The following is a 21508-nucleotide window of genomic DNA, read 5'->3' as shown; positions in this document are numbered from 1 at the left end:
ACAAACGTGAAGTTGATGTGAGCAGCTGAGTGTGTGTGAGGGTTGAGAAGTCTTGCAAGTGCTTGTTAGTGAAAGGTGCATATGAGCTGTGCAAGCAACAACTTGCACTTGCCCTGGGGTCCAACACCTTATTGTTCCAAGGCAATAGGACTGATTTTAACGAAGTCAAACTAAATTGAAGCCGAAGCTCGGCAAAGTGCACTTGGAACTTTTTGATGTGGAACCCCCCTGGAAAGCTGTGTGCTGTGGACTCAGAGTGGAGCACGTGTTGTGAAGGAGTGTTATGTGCAGAGGTCTCGATGCCCTACCGAGCGGTGTCCAAGTCTCATCCCACACTCCAGGCCACGTCTGGCGTGGAGCCGGCTGGGCCTCAGCCCACACCGAGGGGGACTGGGGCCCAGACAAAGGCACAGTTCGCCGCGCCGCTGCTCCACAGAGCCTAGCGAGCAGCCCGGAGGCAGGGGCCTACACGGAGGGGGCGGGGCCTTTCTTGTGGGGGCGTGGCTGGAGACTCGGGGGCGGGACCTAGAGGGCCAGGACGGGCAGCCTCTGGGGCGGAGCCTGGCCTTGAGAGGCGTGGCTAGAGACTTGGAGGTGGGGTCTAGGGCTCCTGAACTTGGCGCCTCGGGGGCGGAGCCGGAGACCCGGGGGCGGGGAGTGTGCGGGAGGGCGGGGACGGAGGAGGGGGGAGGCGAGCAGTCCGAAGGACTCCGCAGGACAGCGAGCGGGTGGCTGCGGGCGGCGCCGAGCGAGCCAGCGAACGAGGCCGGGCCATGGGGCGGCGGGCAGTGGGCGCGCTGCTGCTGGGGCTGCTGCTGCACGCGCGGCTGCTTGCGGTGAGTGTGCGTGGCCAAGGGCCGAGAGCGGGGGGCGCGCGCCAACTTGGCGGGGACACCGGAGGCTGCTGGGCTGGGACTCTGGCCCGGGACGGCCGCGCCCGCGCAGGACCCTGGGCTGCACTGGCCAGCGCCACCCAACAGTGTGGGGTTTTTTCCTAGGGGACGCCCCAGGGACCCAGAGTGGAGGTCAGGGGCCGCCCCTGAAATCTTGGAAACCCGAGGGTCGCCGGCCACGTTGTTCAGGCTTAGAGTCGTCTCTGGGCTTGGTTCGGCCTGCCGTTCTCGGGGCCCTGACGGAGAAACTTCTAGCAGGGTGGGAACTTGGCAGGACAAGGTTACCCCTTCCCGCTGCCAACTTGGCAGAAGGGGCACTCCGTGATGATGGGGACCCTGTCAGTCTTCGTTGGAACTTTACCATGCTGTCCTCTGGGGAGACTATAATCAGGCAGTCATACGTAAAAACTTGGAACAAAACTGAAGCTTGTGTGCAGCACCCCTGCACCCTGGAGTCCTCCAAGCCATGAGCTAAATCAATCACTGCCTTGCACTGAGTCTCGGTAACACCTGGAGAGAGCTGGTTAACCTCTGGGCAATAGTCCCACGTGGGTAAAGGGAACTTAGAATGGGTAGCCTCAGGGCAGTTGGGCCTGAATGGAATGAGTGCCCGGTACAGCGCCTGTTATGAGTGGACCCATGAGTTTCCCCGGCATTCTTCCCAGGTCTCCAAAGGGGGATGCAGTGTGTGCCCCTAAAGTTCAGCCCTTATTCTGAGCTCACAGGAGGCCACAAGGAGAAGGGAACTCTTGAGTCAGGAATCCTAAGACCTAGAAGGCACTTGGCAGGAGAGTCCCAGAGGACCTGAGTGACCTCAAGGAGGGCTGGGAGGAGTTGATGGACTGGCTGAGGGTGAGAGATGAGGGTGGGGGTACATCTGGACCTGCTGTGGTGAGCCACAGAGCCCAGGTGCTCCTAGACAGTCTCCATCCCTGTTCTCTGTTTTCAGAGCCAAGAGGGTGACTTTTCCAACTGGGCCAGTGTTTACCCAGTGACTGTTTCTCTGTCCTTGCCTGGCTGGCTCTCTCTCACCTCTGTCCTCCTGAGTCATTCCTTAACCTCCCACCAGGCCTGACCCCTCACTGTTTCTGCCCCACCCACACAGCACCTCTTCTCCCCACCCTCCATTTAAGCAGCCTTCTTCCTTAATCTTCTGTCTGGCCTCTCACCCCAAGCCTACAATGCAGGACACTGCGGTTGCTCCCCATTCAGCCTGAACTTGTAACTCCTCAAACTGACTTTCCCTTCCCCAAGGCAGTGACCTAGCCCTGGAGTGCTATCTTTTCCTGACCTCCCTCAGCTCTGTCCCCTGTTGAGGGCTCCCCTGATCGTGGACTGCACAATGGTAGGAGTGGTGGGTGGAACTGTTTGCTGAGGGCCGGAGGAATTCTCCCGAAATTCTCTGACTGCCACCGCTGCCCTAGTCGCTTGCTCATTCACCAGATCTTAATTGAGCAGCACTCTGTGACAGTCACTGGAGTCCTCTAGGCTCATTCATTGGGAAGATTCTTTCTGCACAGCCATTGTGCGCTGCACATGGTGCCTCGAGGTGGTCTGGCTGGACTGGGGCACGCCTTTCCACGCCTTCTAGGACTCAGACTAGTAGACTGTGACTCCAAGGAGACCACAGGGAGCCCTGCAGCTCTGGGGTTATAGATGCTGCAAGCAGTCACGTGGAAGTCATCACTGGCCCACCCAAGCTCAGAGTTGGGCCCCACTGCCCCGAAGAGCTTGGCCTTAAGGGTCTTGTAGACCCAGTTTTAGTCCCATCTTTTCAAGTCTGAGTGTCCACATCTGTGAAATGAGTGGAAACGCCAGCCAGTGCAGCTTCAGGAAGATGAGTTTCTCAGCCCTCTGTCCCAGCAAGCCTTGCTCACTGCTCTTGGTCACTTCAGCCCTTCAGTTCGATTCTAGGCAGAATCATTGGGTGGGGGAGGGCAGCCTACCAGGGGCCTAGGAGCCAGCCTCACTGGAGGCAGGGACAGTGGTCTGTGATTATGTGGGGGAGTAATTTCTGTTCAGGGGAGAGGATGGGACCAGGCCTGGCTGACTCAGGACCTGCCCTGGCCTGTTGACCCTTTCCTTCCTACTTTAGCCCTCCTTTCTTGGACCCAGCCCCGCTGTTGATAGGAGTCTTGAGGGGTGGCTAGAGTAATGACAGTATTTTCCAGGCTGAGGAGGGAAGTGACTGAAATACCTGCTTCCTGCCTGCCTTGGATTTCCTTTCGAGAAAGACTGTTGGTGGGAGCTGGGGATTTCTCCTTCCTGGATTGACTTCAGCCCTTCCCTCCACACAGCTGGCTACCCTACCCCCTTTGTTCCAGACTTGAGCCAGGCAGAGGGCAGAACTGAAAGAGTTCGTGCATCAAGCTTCAGGACCATCCCCACAGTCTGGGCAGGGGTCGGGGATTCAGAGATCTTTAGGGATGTGGTTCCCCACCCCCTCTCCTAGGCTGAGTTCAAGGTGTCTGAGGAGTCGTCTGGGCCTTGCTTGGCTTGGCCCAGGCCTGTTCTCAGAATGAGCACAGGCAAGTTAGGATCTGTGGGCCTGAGTCTCTGTCTGGGAGAAGGTTTTTAAAAAGGTGCTTGAACGCCAGTAGGTTCAGGATTTGGAAGACAGTAAGGGCCAGATAGGGAGATCTTGGGGTGTCGGCCAGGCAGTGGCAAAGTACTATAGATGGGTCACATGTATTCAGTACCATTGGTTGAGCAATGCTAAGTTTGTCAGCAAATTCTCACATTTGCTTCTGCTATTCCCTGCTCACTAGTCCCCCCCTTACTGAGAGCTGGAACCACAGTGCCTGCACCCTCCGGGGCTCTGCTGTCCACTCTCCTCTCTTGTGCTTTGCTAGGTTTCTGATTTGTTTTGGGTTTTCCCTTGCTAGTTTTTTTTTTTCTTTTTGAAACATCTTAAAATTCTTTTTGACAATTGGTATGTGTATGTAATTGTGTTTTGGTCCATTTGTCTCCCTGCTGTTTTTCTCTCACCCTCCTCCATGCCTTTTCGGGGGTATGCTTTAGGCAGAGTTTCATGCATCCCAGACTTGCTTGCCTCAAACTGACTATGTAAAGGATAACCCTGATCTCCTGACCCTCCTGCCTTGCCTGTCTACGTGCTGGGATTACAGGCTTGAGCTGCAGTGCTTGGCTCCGTTTCTTGAACGTGCCAAACACACTCCTACCTCAGGGCCTCTGCATCTGCTTTTCCCTCAGTTGGAACACATGTCCCTGAATCCACAGTACCCTCTGCCTCCTCTCAGGTCTTGGTAATTCTGCCCTGTTGCTCCTAGTCCAAACTCACCCACTCCCATCCCTCTGCTCCCCTGGCAGTATTGAGAATCAAACCCAGGGCTTCTCACATATAAAATCGTAGGTTCCATGCCCAGCTCCATCCTCAGCCCGATTGCTTTTTTTTTCTTGTCGCCATCTAATGTGAATCTATTCACTTGTTTATTCATCTCCTCTGCTCTGTTTAACTCCCATGAAAGCAAGACCTCATCTGTTTGCTTTTTCAAAAGTGTATTTATTTATTTTCTGTGTGTGTGTGTGTGTGTGTGTGTGTGTGTGTGTGTGTGTGTGTGTGTGTGTGTGTGGTGGAGGTCAGAGGAGGACTTGATGTCATTGGTTCTCTCCTTCTATCTTTCGGGTACCAGGGATTGAACTTAAATCGTCAGACCTGACCATAAGCACCCTTAGCGGCTGAGCCATCTCACTGGCCCTCTGACCTGATTTTTGTTTGTTTATTTGTTTTGCTTGTTCTCTGTTTTTATTCATTTCTTGTCATGCTCAAATATTTTAAATTAAAATTATTAATTAGATTTGTTCTCTGACAGTTTCATACACATATATAATACAAACTAGCCATTCTCACCCCTACTCTCTTGTCTTCCCTATCTATCTCTCCCCCCACTCTTTCTGACATTGCTGTCTGTTTTGTTTTGTGACCCACTGAGTTTGCCAACGCTATCTGTGTGAGCATGGCTTGGGAACTATCTGTTGGAGCCTGGTGGGCTCAGCAGTTGGCACATAGTTGAAGACAGAGACTCCTCATCTCCCAGAATCTATCAACGCCAAAAGTTCAGCTGTGAGAGGGTATACTTTCCTAAGACCCTCCTCCATCCATGACTGACAGGGCTCAGTGCAGGTAACTACTCCATCTGCTTTTGTTAACTGGCATAGTTAATGCTTTGTAAATGTATTTGTTGAGATGCATTGAGCCATGGAGACTAGTATGGTCCCTAGAATCTGAGCAGAGGAAATGGAAGCACCGAGAGGTTAAGGGATTTGCCCACTTGCTTACTCAGAAGAGTCAAGTTTGAAGACAGGCACGGCTCCCCCGACACTACCCGCTGTCCCACTTGCCTGCAACCACAGCTGGATTCTTAAAATTTATTGTATTTATTAAGTGTGTGCTGGGCACACATGTGATGATCAGAGGACAACTTGTGGGAGTCAGTTCTCTCCTACCCAGGAGTCCTGGGGATCAGATTTGGGTCTTCAGGCTTATATCCAGGCCTTTTATCCACTGAGCCATCTCCCAGTCTCCGCCATCACATTTTTATGAAACTTGTCACTGATGTCATTATCAGTAAGAACTCAAGCAAGGCACAGTGGTAACACGGGGTCAGGATGGCTCCTGGCAGTGCCAGGAGCTAGACTCTGGAGTAGTCGTTTGTAGGCTTGTTAATTGCCCCTGAGGCCCTGCAGACAGTTGTTTGCCACTAGGGCCTAGGCTCTGAGGACCAGGTCTGTAGGATGTGAATGGTCTCTGACCAGTGATGATGAGGGAGGAATATGGACTGGGTCTCACTGACCTGAAGGGAGCTTTCCTTGTTCCTTGGCTACTCCCTGGGGTCTGGAGGTTAGGATGGGTCTGAAAAGGCCTAAGGACTGCCTGGCCTTGGGGTGAGAGCTGGGGGTGGGATTTGGAAAGATATGGGTGATGAATCATAGGCAACTTGGAGGCCAGACCTCTGAGTTCTGGACCTTCTGAGTTTGGGATGGAAGGGGTGGGCTCCCAGCCCTGGCCTTCCTCTTGTGTCCTGGTCCAGCTCCAGCTGTGAGGGCCAGGCTGGAGGAGAATGGGGAATAAGACTCAGCTCCCCAGCAGGTTGAGGGTCCCTGACCTGTTGTAAGGCTACCCCAGCCCTAGCCTTGGCCTCTTTGGCCCTGCCACCCCCTCCTGATCCTAGAGCCTGGAGTTGGCTGACTGAAACCCAGAAATATGTGTGGAACTCGCTTCGTGGGGAGCCGCCAGCCTCACTACCCAGCCTGGTGGCGTCAGGCAGTGTCAATAAAGGCCTTGAGAGGGGTGTGGCTCGTGGCTGCCCAGGGGTGGCTGGGCTGGGGGGTACCATCATGAAAGCCCCGAGAACAAGGTGGCTCTTTGAAGCCTGGGAATGTGAGTCTGAGCCGACACCAGAATCACGCTCCCCTTTCCATGCTGCTTGCTTGTGCCAGGGCCGCAGGGACATCCTAGCATCCCAGGGACGTTTGGGGCACCTTGAGACAGCCCCAGGACCAGCACTTTTCTTCCTTGGGGCACTGCTCTGGATTTTCGGGGATGCGCTCTATACAGAGGCTGCCAGTGTGGGTTACACTGGTGAGCGAGCCAGTGCTGTGGGCTGGTAAAACCGTCTGCAGACCGCAGCTGCCGGTGGGTGTGTATGACACTTAAAATTCATTTAACAAATATTTATGGAGCATCGTCTCTGTACTTGACCCTGTTCTAGATGCTAAGTTTGTAGCAGAAAACCAAAGAAGTCAAATTCTCGCCCCTCCGTGTCTTGTGCTTTAGCCAGTACAGAAGCCAGCTCTGCTCAGAGGGGAAAATAAAGCAGAGAAGGGTGTGTAGAGTGATGGTGTGGGGTAGGAAAAGCCCTGATAACACATTCTGGAGAGTGGAAGGAAGTGGGGGGGGGCAGATGTCTGGGGAAGGGCATAGGGGCACGGCCAGTAAGGAGCCCGAAGGTGGGGATGTGCCTGGCACGTCTGTGGGACAGCACCATTGAAGTGGTGGGTAGTGAGATGCCAGTGAAAGGCTGGGTGGCACAGACGGGGCTGTGGCAAAGTCCCAAGGTTTTGAAGGGCCTTGGTGCATTTTAAAAATATTTTTATTTGGGTGTGTGTGTGTGTGTGTGTGTGTGCGTGCGTGCGTGCGTGCGTGCGTGCGTGCGTGCGTGCGTGCGTGTGTGTGTGTGTGTGTGTGTGTGTGTGTGTGTGTGTGTGTGTGTGAACATAGAGGCCAGAAGAGAGCGTTGGAGCGCCTGGAGCTGGAGTTACAGATGGCTGAGCTGCCTGGAGTGGGTGCTGGGAACCAAACTCTGGTCCCTTGCAAGAGCAGCAAGTGCCTTTAACTGCTGAGCTGTCTCTCTAGTTATCCAGCCATGGTGTCTTAACAGGATGGCGATAGTTACTGTGAGGGTCAAGGGCAAAATAAGGAGTCTCTAACCCAGACCAGACATGGTTGGAGCTAGTACCAGATCCATGGATGGAAAGAAGTGGTTGACTCTCCAATACGTCTTGACAGTTGGACTCAGAGGACTGGCTGACTGGGAGTGTGTGGGGTAGAAAGAGTGGAGTTTGAGAGGGCTCCAGAGGCTCAGGCTTGAGCATCCAGAAGGCTAGAGCTGCCATGGAACCATGGGACGACCCCAGGGCACTGCATGGAGGAAGATGAAGTGTGATAGGTAGTGGAGGGACATTGTGGGCTGGGGGTAACTGACTAATGCCAAGGGCCAGTGGCCTCTGGGCTTCTCCAGCCACTGAACCCCTTTCTGCCCGGGCTGGGGCCTCTGTGGTAACCTGGGGACAGAGTGGAGGGCACTTGTATCCACTTGTAGAACTCGTCAATAGGGAGTCCTCAGAACCCACCGCCAAGACCCTGATTTGTTGTCTGTGGGGAATGCATTTATGAAGCACTATGAGGTCAGGGACATGGCTTTCCTTGTTGTGGTGTACCAGGGACTGGCAGACACTGGTCCAGTAATTAAGGTCATGGCTTTATGGAGGGTTGGTAAGGGTCTTCCTCTAGCCCTGGACTCAGATGAGCTAGCTTCCCAGCCACTGAGATGTGTTGTGGCCTCGAGGGTATGGGATGAGCTATTCTAACCTCTTTCCCTTGTCTTTGTCCTCACTGGTACATCTTCCCTTGGGTGTGTGGCACAGGGTAAGTAGCGAGCTCAGACAAGCCTGCTTTCAATTCTTTAGCTTACTCCTGACTGGCTGTGTGACCTTGCGCAAGTTGCTGGACCTCTCTGAGCCTTGGATCGGTTTTGAAATAGGCATTGCCTGTGTTGTTGTAGTCATGTGTTGACCAGATGGATATACTTGGAATTGGTAGATGTTGGATAGCCAGTGGCTGCTGTTAGATTTGTTCCGATGCAGTACCAGGCCAGGATGCTGTCTGATATAGAATACCTAGAGCATGGCATGTCCTATTTCTCTGAACCACGGGGTGGGAAGAACCCCAAGCTTGTTGAAGGCATGTCTCCCTCTGCCTTTCCTCTGCAGGCTTGGAGCCCCAGATGCAACTGTGCCTGATCTGTCCCTTACTGAGGCCACAGCTGCAGGACAGAGTCCACCCTTCTCTCTTGATTGCTCCTTCCTGGAGGGGGGAAAGAGTGGGGGGTCACACCCCAGGGTGTGGCTTGGGAAAGGCTAAGGCTTCTGGATAAATCCATTTCCTTCCCAGCTGTGTGCAGTCGGTAGGCTCTGAGCAACAGAAGGTGTGGCCAAATGGCTCCCGTGGGTGCAGAGAGGATGTTTGAGCATCTTGAGAGGAACAGGAGAGGGGGCGTCCTGGAACCCCATCCCAGCATGATCACTCTTCCAAGCTAGGCCTGGAGAATGCAGGACCTTGCTCAGGGAGTGCTGGACAAGGCTGTAGCCCACCCTCTTTTGCCAGGGCTTTGAATCTGGCCCTTATGGGCTCTCAGAGTCAGCAGAACAAGGGAGAAAGAGGACACACAGGAGTGCATGATGTGATCTTGCCCATTGGGCGAGGCGTGGAGCAGACAGCCCTCACTGCCTACCAGGGTGGGTCACGCCCAGGTGTTTCATTTTTAACTCTTGACATCTTTCCCAGCTTCTTCAACTTCTGGTCACTGGGAAGGGGAGGCAGCCAGGGGGCTTGGCAAGGGGAGGGCTTCAGAGGTGGCCTGGGGTGACCTCCACAGATGCTTCTCCTGGGGCTAGGCTGGGAATTCCCAGCTGCCTCTGGCCCCTTCCCAGCCCACCTCTCCCATGAAGAGGCCAGCCCAGCCCCCACCTCCTGGCAGCCCCTCCTAACCGCTGACTCATCCCTGTCCATGTTTGGCGGTTCCAGTTTTTAAATAGTTGGGAACTGGGATCATGCCTCTTGTTGGAGCCCTGGCTGGCTGGTGTGCATTGCGACCATAGCCTCATAAACCCCAGCCCCGGTGACCTCTGTTACTTTCACAGCTCGCCACCCACTTTTGCCTTCTGCCTTCCTCTGACCCTAGCGCCAGAAGAACAGAGATGGGCAATTCCCAGAGGATAGGTTAGTCCCTTCTCTGACCCAGGTCGCCTAAGTCGCTAGGCTGTGTTTAGTGGTGTTCACGCCTTCTTGATTAAAGCTATCACCCTGGAGAGGCAGCCTGGCACAGGGCCTTTCTTTCTGGCCATCATCTCATTCTGCCCTCCCTGCTGGCTGTGGGCCTTGGACTATCTCCTCTCAGAGGAGCAAAATGAGACAGAGTGGTCCAGCATTCACTCAGCCTGTAGCACCCCTAGGAGTGGAGCCCAGGTCCTCTGACTCCCCAGTTTTCATTCTTTCCTCAGTGGGTCAAGTTTAATGGTTCGAGAGGGGGTAGTCTAGGAGCGCTGCCTGGAGGAGGGGAGCAGGTCCCTCTTAGCAAACCTTTGAGCAAGGTGCATGTTGGCTACATGAGTCTAACTGGCTCCTGCTTTTCAAATGTGGTTATCTTTCCCCTCCCCCAGACCTCCATCTCAACCCTGGTAAGCTCCCCAGGTTGAGGCATGTGGCTTCCTCCGGGACTGAGCACTATGTATGCTTCTCTGCCAGGTCCAAGCTTCCCAGTGGGCTTCTTGAGTCTTGTGAGTGGAGCCAGCCTGTGTACCATCAGTATTGAGAGACTGAGTGTTGTACTGTGTACAGACACACATAGACTATACAGATGAGTCCCAAACTGTCATTCAGACATCTGGGACATCTGTGCATTGACTCATTCTTTCATCTATCATTCCTAACATTGTTGGGTATATACTACATTTCCAAGATGGAGGAGTAGCTCTAAAAACAATGGCCTGCCCAAGATCCCACAGCCAGAGGCAAGACTAGCATCCCCACTTCCTGGAAGGAGTTGGAGGTTGGGTTCCTGCTCTGCAGGAACCTTAGGCTTGGGAGAGGCAGTACAAGAGCCTCGGTGCAGCCCAGAAGCCAGTCATTCACAATAAGTTGTCAGACGAGGAAGAGATCAGTTTGGCACCTGTTATCGGGACAGGCTTCCTGGAGGAAGTGTCTCTGAAAGCAGGGTGGTTTTGGATATGCTTAGGGAAGAGGAAGCATCGGGCAGAGCTCCCAGTCCCCTCAGCCCCCCTCAGCCTGGATCCTATTGTCCCCATTGTATTGGATGTGCAGGAACTGGAAGGAAGGACCCCTTTCCTACTGCTAGAGTTGTTAAAACCGAGGAAAGAATGAGAGGAAGTCCCCAAGATAGCTGAGGGGAACGTCCACCTCAGCATCCCCCACCCACCTAGCCAGACAAGTAGGCAAGAGGTCGAGGCCTGGCTTCCCCTTGGCCATAGCCACGCTTCAGCCTTTTTGCTGAGCCTCCATTTGCCTGCTCTGGCAGTAGGCTGTGTTCTTGCTCTCTAGTCCTCCTCCAGCCTATGGCAGAGTAAAGGACTCGAGTTTCTACCAGGAGTTAGTGGTAAAATGTTCTCAGGCTCAAGGTGGTTCCTTGGGATAAATACCCTCCTGACCATTACCTCTTGGAATAAACACCCTCCTGACCACTACCTCTTGACATACCCTCCTTCCTTGATGCTGCCAGCCCTTAAGGTGCTGAGCCTTGAAGCAAATGAGGCTCTGGGCCTGTTCTGTGCACCCTGAGACATCCTTGAATCTGTCCTGTCCTGTATGTTGGTCCTGTGGTGATCTGACCCCTGGGCTTACCTCGATGCCTTGTGGGTCCCTGATGCTGGGCAAACAGCCACAGTCACAGTTGGTGTCTGGCAGTTAATCTCAAGACTCCCAGCGGCATGGGGCAAACCTTAGCTTCTTGGAACCTAATCTCCAGATACAAAATGGGACCAATTCATTCATTCATTCTACAAATCTCCCTTAAGTGCCTTCTGTATACCAGGTCCTGCAGGCGCAGAGAGAGGAGGTTGCCAGGAAGAGGCCTGGAGGAGTCTTGAGTGTTCAAGCGTGCCTCAGTTTCCCTTCACTATTCACTCACTCTGTGCCCCCCCACAGTAAGCTGGTGGGAGGAGGGGGCCTGGGATTGCTAGGGCAGAGGAGAAGATCCTTGGGAAGGATGGGAGCATGCTGGTTCACTGAAAAACAAAGGGGCTGTTTATACAGAGTCTGGGCATGTCCATTTAGGGTGATGGGAAGTGGCTGTCAGACCTCAGGACCCAGTAATATGCAGGAGGCTAGGTGTGGTGATGCATGCCAATAGTTCCAATACTCTGGAGGTTGAGGCAGGAGGAGCTCAGGTTCTGGGGCAGTCTGGACTAATCTAGATAGACCTTGTCTTCAAAACCAAGACAACGGCTGGGGACGGTGTCCCAAGCCTGGAATCCTAGTACTTGGAGGTGGACATTAATGAATTCAAGAACAGCCTGGCTAGATGAGACCCTGTCTTTAGCAACACCTTTCACGCCCAGACAAGGTTTCTCTGTGTAGTTCTGGCTGTCCTGGAACTTGGTCTGTAGACCAGACTGGCCTTGAACTCAGAGATTCGCCTGCCTCTGCCTCCTGAGTGCTGGGATTAAAGGCGGCCAGCGAGACCCTGGAAGGAAGGAGAGAAAGAAGAGGTTAGAATCCCCACAGGCCCTCCACTTTTCTCTCTCACTTCTCCTAGATGGGGGAGGCAGAGGTGAGTTCAAGCCTGGAACTGAAGTATGAAAATTCCAGGAAAGGGTTAAGTGGGCCAGGGAAGGGGAGGGAACCAGGACACTGAGGTAGGAATGTTCATGATAAGATCAAAGCCTGCTGCCTACCTAGGCCTCACCTCTGTTTCACCTGAGCAGTTGGAGGGAATTCTCCTGGGCTGAGGACCTGGCCCCCCCCCCTCCCCTGGGATGAGTGTGGGGGCTGGGGGGTGGGGTCCTACCTTCCTGCTTGTCACACTCCAGCAGGCCTAACTCTCACAGCTTCCCATGTCCCTCTGCTCCCCCCCCCCTCTGAGGCCCACTTCTTACCCTAGCTGACACTAGAAGCCCCAGGAGCCACCTGTACTTGACACCTAAGGTGTGAGCACTGTCTCCAGCAGCACCCGCTCTCCTGTCGCAGCTCTCTGAGCCTGGGCAGGGGTCTGAGCCTAGATCACTCAAACCAGAAATAGGATACTAGTCAGGCAGAAATACGGCACTCGCTCCGCTCCGGAGAAGAGCCCCCAGGACCCTTTAACATTAGGCTGTCAGCTTCCCCACCCCCAAGTTCTACAAGTTCTTCTTCAAGGCTGTGTCATGGAAAAGCAGGCATGGCACTGGCTCTAACATGGTACTGTTGCCTTCAGGCTGGTAGATTAACCGCCCTGAGCCTAGTCTGTCAGGTAGACGTGTAAGAGCTACTTTGAAGGGTTTTGACCATATAAATCACCTTCAACCAGGACAAAGCTTCCATACCTAACAGGAGGTGTTACTTTATGCGTCTCCTTTAAGAGTTGTCTGGTCCTAGGTGCTGTGGTTTACATTCTTTTACTTTGGGGAAGCTCCAAGCCCCAGGTCAATAATCATCCTTGCTGAGACATTTGTGTTGATACCCTCCAGGCACCTGCTGGCCCTCCTGTGCAGGTCATGAACCCGCAGGTGAACCGTGAGTCTTAATTGCCTAGTGACCTGGTGCCCCAGGCCTCACCGGCCTAGATATGTGGCCGCAGGGTGTCCGGACCCAGACAGGGAAGAACTGGCCCCTTGGTGCTTGCTGCTAGTTCCGCCTCACTTTTCTACCCTGTTCTGCCCTGGTTAATGATCACTTCAGGCTTCAGTGGAGTGCCCGCCCTCCCCATCCCTAACCACCATGTCAGCGGCCTGGGTGTTCCCTGTCTTGATGTGGCAGTCCTCATCTGGGACCCTGAGGTGGAGAAGGGGACTCTGAGTCACAGCTTATGCTCCTGGGAGCTTAAGGCCATAATATCATCGTGAACTGTGGTTACTGTCTGTGTGAGCATACCTAAGAATATTATCCCAGGCAAACAGGCTCCTTCTAACATTGAAACTTCCATGCTCTTCTCAAGGCCCATTTCCTACAGGTGGTTCCCCGTGGGAGGTTTGGGACAATGAGGTTTGGCTCCCAGTTACTCCCTCCTGCCTGTTCTGGGCTGTGTGACCTTGGGTAAGTCCTCTCCCCATCTGGAGCACATGCTTCTTTATCTCCAAGAAGGGAGTGCTCACCCCTACTCTGCAAGTGCCAGGAGTGTTTAGGCTATAATTAATGGCTGGGGAATGACAGCTGCTATCACTACTGCTGAGGGGTTTGTACTTAGGAGAAAGTGAAAGTTGAATTCTAGTGGGGTAATCAGGGCAACAGCCACCCATTCGCTAAAGCCTGAGGGCTTAGGAGTTGGAGGGAGAATGGGACCATCCAAGGAGCTTGCTTGAATGTAACAGGGTCAGGGAGGGGCTGGGAATGTGACTCAGTTGGTAGAATGCTTGCCAAGTATGCACAAAGACCTGGGTTCAATCCCCGGCATTTCATAAACCAGGCACGGTGGTATGTGCCTGCAATCCTGGCTCTCTTGCCCTAACCCTGGCGCCCTGACAGCTTCTAGTGCCCTTTTCTCTCCTTAGTGACTACCCCTCACTTCTTGCCCTGGCAGGTGCTGAAGGGGGGTGGTGGCAAGAGGATTATAAATTGAACATTATCCTCAGCTGTATAGACAATTTGAGGCTAGCCTGGGCAGGAAGAGAGAGGGGAGCTGGAGAGATGGCTCAGTGGTTAAGAGCACTGACTGCTCTTCCAGAGGACCTGGGTTCAATTCCTAGCACCCACATGGAAGCTAAAACTGTCTATAATTCTAGTTCCATGGCAAAACACCAATGCACATTTTAAAGGAAGAAAGAAAGAGGGATGGGGGCCAGGTAGGGGTGACTCTGGAACCCAACTCAACTCTCCATCGTGCTTGCTTTTGGACTGGGTCCCTGGGCCTGGAAGAGGGGAGACTGTCTATTCTAGGGCTATTAGGGCATTTCCCCATCCTGGCAACTGCTATTTTGAGAGCCCTGGGGAGCAGGGGCTCTGGTTAAATTAGGCAATGTTGCTCCAGGAGGAATGTGTGAGGAGCCTGGTCACTGGGGCTGTAGGGTGAGCACAAGGCTGGTCGCTCTGCAGAAAATGACAATGCAGTTTGGACCTCTTTATAAGGCGATGGAGGGGAACCTGACAGAAACCACAACTGGGGCGCATGCGGGGGGGGGGTAGTGGGGGAGTAATACCATGGAACTCTTTGGGCTGGCCTGGCGAGGAGCAGAGTTGAGGGCTGGGCTCCACAGCTCCATGCTTGTGGCTGCTGCCTGCCCGGGGGTGGGGTTTGGGGTTGTATGATGCGTGGGAAGGATGGATGAGTAGTCTTGGCCTTGAGTCCTGCTTCTGCCTCTCTCTAGCCTTAGGCAGGCCACTGGCCCTCGTGGCCCACTGAAAGAAGCCCTTTGTGGAGGGCGCAGTGTAGCCTGAGCCCTTTGTGGTCTTCTGATTGATTGCAGGGGTGGCTCGTGTAGCTGCGGGGTCGACCTCACCTGGGAGACCATGAGGAATGTGGCCTCAGCCCCAGCCCAGACCCACTAAATCTGAGGCCAACAGTCCCAAGATTCCCAAGGTGTCTCGGGAAGCTCTGCTTTGCTGGCCATCCTGTTTCATCTTGGAAAACACCCTGTTGGTGTAGGAATGAGCAGATGCTGTGAAAACTCAGGACAAGGCATGGAGGGACCAATCATACTCTCCTTCCCTCCACTTAGGGGCTGGGTTCAGAGGGATGGGGAGTCAGAGCCCTGGTAGGAACAGCCAATGAGGTCACAGGACACTCTCCTTCACCCCCAGACTTGACACCCCCAGGTACTGGTGTCCCCCTGCGTCACTTCCAGAGTGTACTCCTGTCCCAGAAAAGGAGCATCGTTCTGGTGTGGCCTGTGGTGGTGACAGTGCCTTCTCTCATAGAAAGGAAGCAAAAGAAGGAATGCAGGAGGAAGCCAGAGGGGCCTTGGTTAACCTTGTTCCTGTGTCCCCTCCCGTCACTGCTGTGTCCCAGACTCAGTCTATCTGACAAAAAGTTTGAGGCACAGTGCGAATGTGATCCTGTTTCTCCCAAAGCTGTCGGCCCTTTATACAGAAAATAGATCCAAGCTGACCGTTATTTATGTAGCTAAGGGGCACTCTCTTTTCTTCATTTAGTTTTTCTGTCTTCAGGGGCTGGGGATGCAGCTCAGATGTTAAAGTACCTACCTAGCATGCATAAGGCCCTGGGTTCAATCCCCAGCATTGCATAAAGTCAGACATAGTGGTATACTTGTAATGCTAGGACTGCCATGAGTTTGAAGTCATCCTGCGGTATATAATAAGACTCTGTCTTGTTTAGGAGGGAATAAAGGAAGGAAAAGAAAGAAAAGAACTAAACTACCTATGTATCTATTTTAAAAATGTATGTTTGAGGTCTGGCAAGGTGGCTGAGTGGTAAGGACACTTGCAGCCAAGCCTGATGAGATGCCTGAGTTTGGTCTTGGGAACCCATGTGGAGGAAAGAAAGAACCAACTCCTGAAGGTTGTCCTCTGACTCCCACAAATCTGCCATAGCATGCACTCAAACATGGGTGATCACATACGCACACGATAAATAAATGCAATAAAAATACATTGTATAAAACCAGGCGGTGGTGGCACATACCTTTAATCACAGCATTTGGGAGGCAGAGGCAGGTAAATCTCTGTGAGTTAGAGGCCAGCCTGGTCTACAGAGTGAATTCCAGGACAGCATGGCTGTTACACAGAGAAATACTGTCTCAAAAATACACACACACACACACACACACACACACACACACAAAACAAACAAACAAAACCCAAAAATCTACCATCTGTCCCCAAAAGACTTTGGCTTCAAATGAGAGCAACTCAAATGACTGTAATTAGGACCCAGGCTCTAGCACTGTTAGGTAGAAATTAAGTCCTACAGATGTGTGAGAGAGAAAGGCCGCTTTGTCAGAGATCTCAAAGTAGAGACTGCCGCTGAGCTGGCCGTGGGTGATGGGCATGTTAGAGTGGGGTGTCACAGCACCCCATAAGGAAGGAACCACATATTTAAAAGCCTCAGAGTGGGTTCCATCCAGTTCTGTGTCCCATATGGGATCGAGGGTGATGCAAAGGACACACAGCTCTCTGTTCTTACAAGGAAAAAGTCCCTGTGTCCATGAGGACTTGGACCCTCACCAGCTGGGATATTCCGTCATCTTTCTGCCCTTTCTTCATGTCAGAAAATCAAAGCCCTTTTATAAATGGCCGCCAGAACTTCTGGTCTCTGTGAGATAGTCCTTGTAGCTGGCAGAATTGGGATGGAAGGCAAAGGGACTTGATAACTTGATTAATGAGGTGGCCTTATCTCCCGCACATGTATGATTTCCGTTAGGCTTGCCCAGTGCCGTCGACAATAACCCTGGGTGGGGAGCACTGGGTTGGGGCCAGGCACGCACTCCCATCTCCTCAGTAGCTTGCCAGATACATAGCTTTGACCTCGGGCAAGCCTCGGTTTCCTCCTCTGTAGATGGAGGCTGTGATGGCGCCAAGAGCCATATGAAACTTAGTGAAAAAATGTTAAAGATTTTGAAGTACATAGTGTCTCTGTTCACTTGCTTAGTGGCAAGTCCTCAGTAGTCAAATGTGTCAAGTGGCCCCTTAACTGGGTGGTGTAGGAGCAGGACCCTGTCATCATGGCAAAAAAACTGCCGGGTGTGTTCTGGGAAGTACCATGTGCCTTCAGCAAGGAGCTGCCGGGGTCATCATCAACTATTTCTCTGTCCCATTTGGCGCCACCCAGGCCTCAGTGGAGCCACCCTAGACTGTCCTTCTTGCTGTGGCAGGCCAAATGCAATGCCCTCACAGAGGCTAGGGTATGTCATCATAATGGTAACATCTGTGACCACCTGTCACCATCCCTTGACACTTCACTTCTTTGGGCCTGACTCTGCCCAGCTGCTGGCATCTGGACCCTCTGAGATTCCCACTGCTGGTTCCCAGAGGGGGAGGGAGAGAAGCTTCTGTTGTTGTGTCCTGAACTCCCTGCAGGGTGCCGGCTGCCTGGGCCCCTCAACGGGGTGGATGGTTTGTTGTGACGGGGGCAGTGGGCATCCTTCCCACTCCAGTGCTCCTGGGCCTGGGCGCCAAGCGTGCTGTTTGCACTTGGCCAGGCTTTGTGCTGGCCTGGTGCCCACAAGGGCCGGTCTGCTCAAGCACCCTGGTAGCAAAGGCTGCTGCTGAGTATGGAGAGCTAGGCCTGGGCTGAGTACTGGAGCTGAGGGGTATATCTGCCACTTGTGGCAAGGTCCTGGGTGCTGAGTGGGGGCAAGACCCAGGCAGGCATAGGCAGGGTTGTGGGCCCTTAGGAACCAGGCTAGAGATCACCACCCTGGGCAGTTCAGGTGGACATGGTCTCTACTTCACACTTATACCTGTTAGGGAGGGGCTTTTTTTCTAGGGCAGTGGGAAAGCTGAGGTTCAGCTTTTCAGCTTTTCATCTGGTGTCCAGCCGCTCATGCCCCCCACCCCCCCACCCCCGCTTCTGGCTGCTCTTTAATCCCATAGGAGATAAAAAAAGAGAGCGGCCATGATGGTCCATGAGGAGAGAGGATGTGAGAATTGACAAGAAGAGACAACTTATCAGAGCCCCCAGGCTGGCCTGGGCAGAAACCAGAGATCTGATTCCATTGCCTTCTGCACATTTCACCCATTCTGTCCCTCCCCGCCAGAGACCTAAGGACACCAGTACCCGAGCACCTCTCTGGGGAGGAGGAGGAATCCCGGTCCCTCCATGTCCTCAGGGGAATGGGGGATGATAAGAGCACCCAGCCCCCAGGGCAGTTGCCCCCTGAGAGTTTCCAGGGCATTCTTGGACCCCTCTGCCTTAGGGTTGATGCAGCCACTACTTCTCATGCCCTTCCTCATGGCAGGCACCCGTTCCCTCGTTCCTCTTATGACCCTCCCTCGCAGACGTGATAACCAGCTTATATCCAGCCTCTCACCCTCTCAGTTTTCTTCTTCTGCCGTTTCCCAGACATGTGTTAGGGTATTAAGTTATGGTTTCTCACTGCAGCAGTATCAGCCCCCAGAGGATTGAGTCAGGTACTGTCCTTACCTGCTCCTCCGTTGAAGTTATCCTTTCTGTTTCCTCTACATGCTGGCCCACTGACCCCAGTACCCAGTCCTTTATGCTTTGAGTTCATCTCTAAGAGTTAAACAGAGATCTACCAGGGGCTCTTGGTGACCTCCTCACTGTCATCTGCCTGGCAAGTGACAGAGCCAGGCTACTTGGTTCAACCCCAGAACTCACACTGTGTTGTCCTGTGTGCTGAGCTAATAGAGCAAGGCCTTCACCCCAACCTGGGCCTCGGAAGCCAGCTGTAACTGATCCAGCAGACTAGGATTAGGGGTGATGTCCATCTCCTGGGATCCCCCTTTCTGCCTCTCTCCTGCAACTGGTCGGTTACAACAGAGCTTCCTGACTTAGAACAATGTTGCCCTGTGGCTCCAAGGCTAGGACAGGGAGAAAAGAGTGGGCCCAGGTGTCCGGTGTCCCTGGAGCATTTAGGGGCAGGTGGACAGGACACACCGCCCCGCCTCCCCCGCAGCAGACATTCCTAGTTGGAGGTGACAGGCAGCAGGGAGATTTACCATTTCCGGTAACCGGAGTCCCCGGCAATGTAGCTCTCCCTGCCAAGGACAGGCACCCCTAGCTCCCGAGCCATTCCTACCGTTACTTTTTCTGGGCTGCTCTGTCTGGGGCTGGGTGGCATGCTGGAGGGAACACCTATAGTCCCAGAGGTTGGGACCTGGTGGGTCTCAGGTCCCATCTCACCCCCAGACCCAGCACTAGTTGCTGCCATACCCCCAAACCCTCATCCTGGCCTTGGGGAGTCCGTGTTCCCAAGAAGGGAAGAAATGGCTAGGGAAGGTGATAGGTCCTGTGTTAGCAGCCAGGAAGCCAGGACCCTGGGTCTCCCTCCCCGATCATGTCCCTGGCAGGCTCTTCCTCTCCGGCGCTGGGCCTTCTTGCTTTGCCCTGAACTGCTGCCATGAGCTTTAGAAATAAGAAAATCAGGCTCAAGTGCGGTGTCCCCAGCAGCCAGCAGTGCTGAGATGGCATTTGAACAGGCCCTCTGACTTTTGCTGGTCACACGAACCATGCTTACTAACCCTCTCTGTGCCTCTCTTGCCCCTTCCGATAAGTAAAGGCGATCCTTTCCAGCCCTTGGTGGCCCAGGTTTTGGGGATACTTTGGAACTTTCTGTGGCCGTGTCTTTCTCTTGAGAATTTTTTTTTCTAGGTAGTTCTGAGGAACACACTCTTGGTGGTGGGTTTGGGGATGTGAGGGAGGGGTGGGAAGGACGAGAGGGAAGAGGAAGTGAAGACACACCTTATAAGTGCCTGATGCAAAGCCCTTAGGTTGTTCTGTTGAGCAAGATGGTCATTTTTATTCCCATTTTCTAGTTGAGAAACAGAGGCTCAGGGAGGTCAAGTGAGTGGCCCAGGACCACACAGCTAGATGGCTGCCTGGCTAGTTAGTGCTCAGTACCCAGCGGTGAGAATTAGCAACTGGCTAGTTAGTGCTCAGTACCCAGCGGTGAGAATTAGCAAGTGGCTAGTTAGTGCTCAGTACCCAGCGGTGAGAATTAGCAACTGGCTAGTTAGTGCTCAGTACCCAGCGGTGAGAATTAGCAACTGGCTAGTTAGTGCTCAGTACCCAGCGGTGAGAATTAGCAACTGGCTAGTTAGTGCTCAGTACCCAGCGGTGAGAATTAGCAACTGGCTAGTTAGTGCTCAGTACCCAGCGGTGAGAATTAGCAAGTGGCTAGTTAGTGCTCAGTACCCAGCGGTGAGAATTAGCAAGTGGCTAGTTAGTGCTCAGTACCCAGCGGTGAGAATTAGCAACTGGCTAGTTAGTGCTCAGTACCCAGCGGTGAGAATTAGCAACTGGCTAGTTAGTGCTCAGTACCCAGCGGTGAGAATTAGCAACTGGCTAGTTAGTGCTCAGTACCCAGCGGTGAGAATTAGCAAGTGGCTAGTTAGTGCTCAGTACCCAGCGGTGAGAATTAGCAACTGGCTAGTTAGTGCTCAGTACCCAGCGGTGAGAATTAGCAAGTGGCTAGTTAGTGCTCAGTACCCAGCGGTGAGAATTAGCAACTGGCTAGTTAGTGCTCAGTACCCAGCGGTGAGAATTAGCAAGTGGCTAGTTAGTGCTCAGTACCCAGCGGTGAGAATTAGCAACTGGCTAGTTAGTGCTCAGTACCCAGCGGTGAGAATTAGCAAGTGGCTAGTTAGTGCTCAGTACCCAGCGGTGAGAATTAGCAACTGGCTAGTTAGTGCTCAGTACCCAGCGGTGAGAATTAGCAAGTGGCTAGTTAGTGCTCAGTACCCAGCGGTGAGAATTAGCAACTGGCTAGTTAGTGCTCAGTACCCAGCGGTGAGAATTAGCAAGTGGCTAGTTAGTGCTCAGTACCCAGCGGTGAGAATTAGCAAGTGGCTGTTACACACTTCCTAGAACGATGTCTGATTTGTTAATAGAGCACATTTAATGCCTTAGTCTTTCCCTAGAAGTATTAACATGCTGCAGTAATTTGAACACCTCTGTATCTAAACTACATTTCCCAAGCTGCCTCCAGTACCCGGAAGCAGCCCAGAAAGCCTTTGTTCCACAATTTCTTGAGTTTTTGCCTTGGAAAATATGGTCAATGTTAATTATGGGTGTGTAAGAGTTCAGAGGAGAGAGAGAGGCGTGTGGGCTAGAGCTGGCCGGGAGTGGTGAGCTGAGGGAGGCCTGAGGGAGGCCAAGTTCACAGTTGCTAGGAAGGACCCCTGAAAAGTGGCCACAACGGGCAAAGGGGACTGTGGGCAGGACAGTCAATAGGGCCCCCAGCCCATGTTCCACCCACAGACCTTTACTCCAGCCCTTCATCCCCAGCCAAACTCCCCCCAGAACTAGGGGAAGGGCTGGGGGTGGATGGGCCAGCCAGACTGGCATCCTGGCCAGTGGGCGCAGCTAGGCCCCTGGGACTTGGTCAGTCGCTGCCTGAGGACTGAGATAACCCCAGCCAACTAGCGCTGCCGCTGCCTCCTCCTCCTCCTCCTCCTCCTCGTCGTCGTCGTCGTCGTCCTCCTCCTCCTCCTCCTCCTCCCCCTCCTCCTCCTCCTCGTCGTCCTCCTC

The 21508-nt window shown here is 53.4% G+C and overlaps 1 protein-coding gene across 1 annotated transcript in view; it reads left to right on the top strand.

Moving 5' to 3' along the window:
• Nucleotides 1–699: 699 nt before the first annotated feature.
• Hspg2 (heparan sulfate proteoglycan 2) overlaps nucleotides 700–21508 on the top strand; it is a 96682-nt gene continuing 75873 nt past the window's right edge. Inside the window, exon 1 of the mRNA XM_040756328.1 lies at nucleotides 700–836. Within this exon, the coding sequence (XP_040612262.1) occupies nucleotides 774–836 (63 nt within the window). The 5' untranslated portion in view covers nucleotides 700–773. The remainder of the gene's footprint in view (nucleotides 837–21508) is intronic.

The sequence above is a fragment of the Mesocricetus auratus genome, unplaced genomic scaffold (genome assembly GCF_017639785.1).
Source record: "Mesocricetus auratus isolate SY011 unplaced genomic scaffold, BCM_Maur_2.0 Super-Scaffold_100014, whole genome shotgun sequence".
NCBI lineage: Eukaryota > Metazoa > Chordata > Mammalia > Rodentia > Cricetidae > Mesocricetus > Mesocricetus auratus.
Note: the sequence above shows the minus strand (reverse complement) of the source record. Positions and strands in the feature narration are given on the sequence as shown.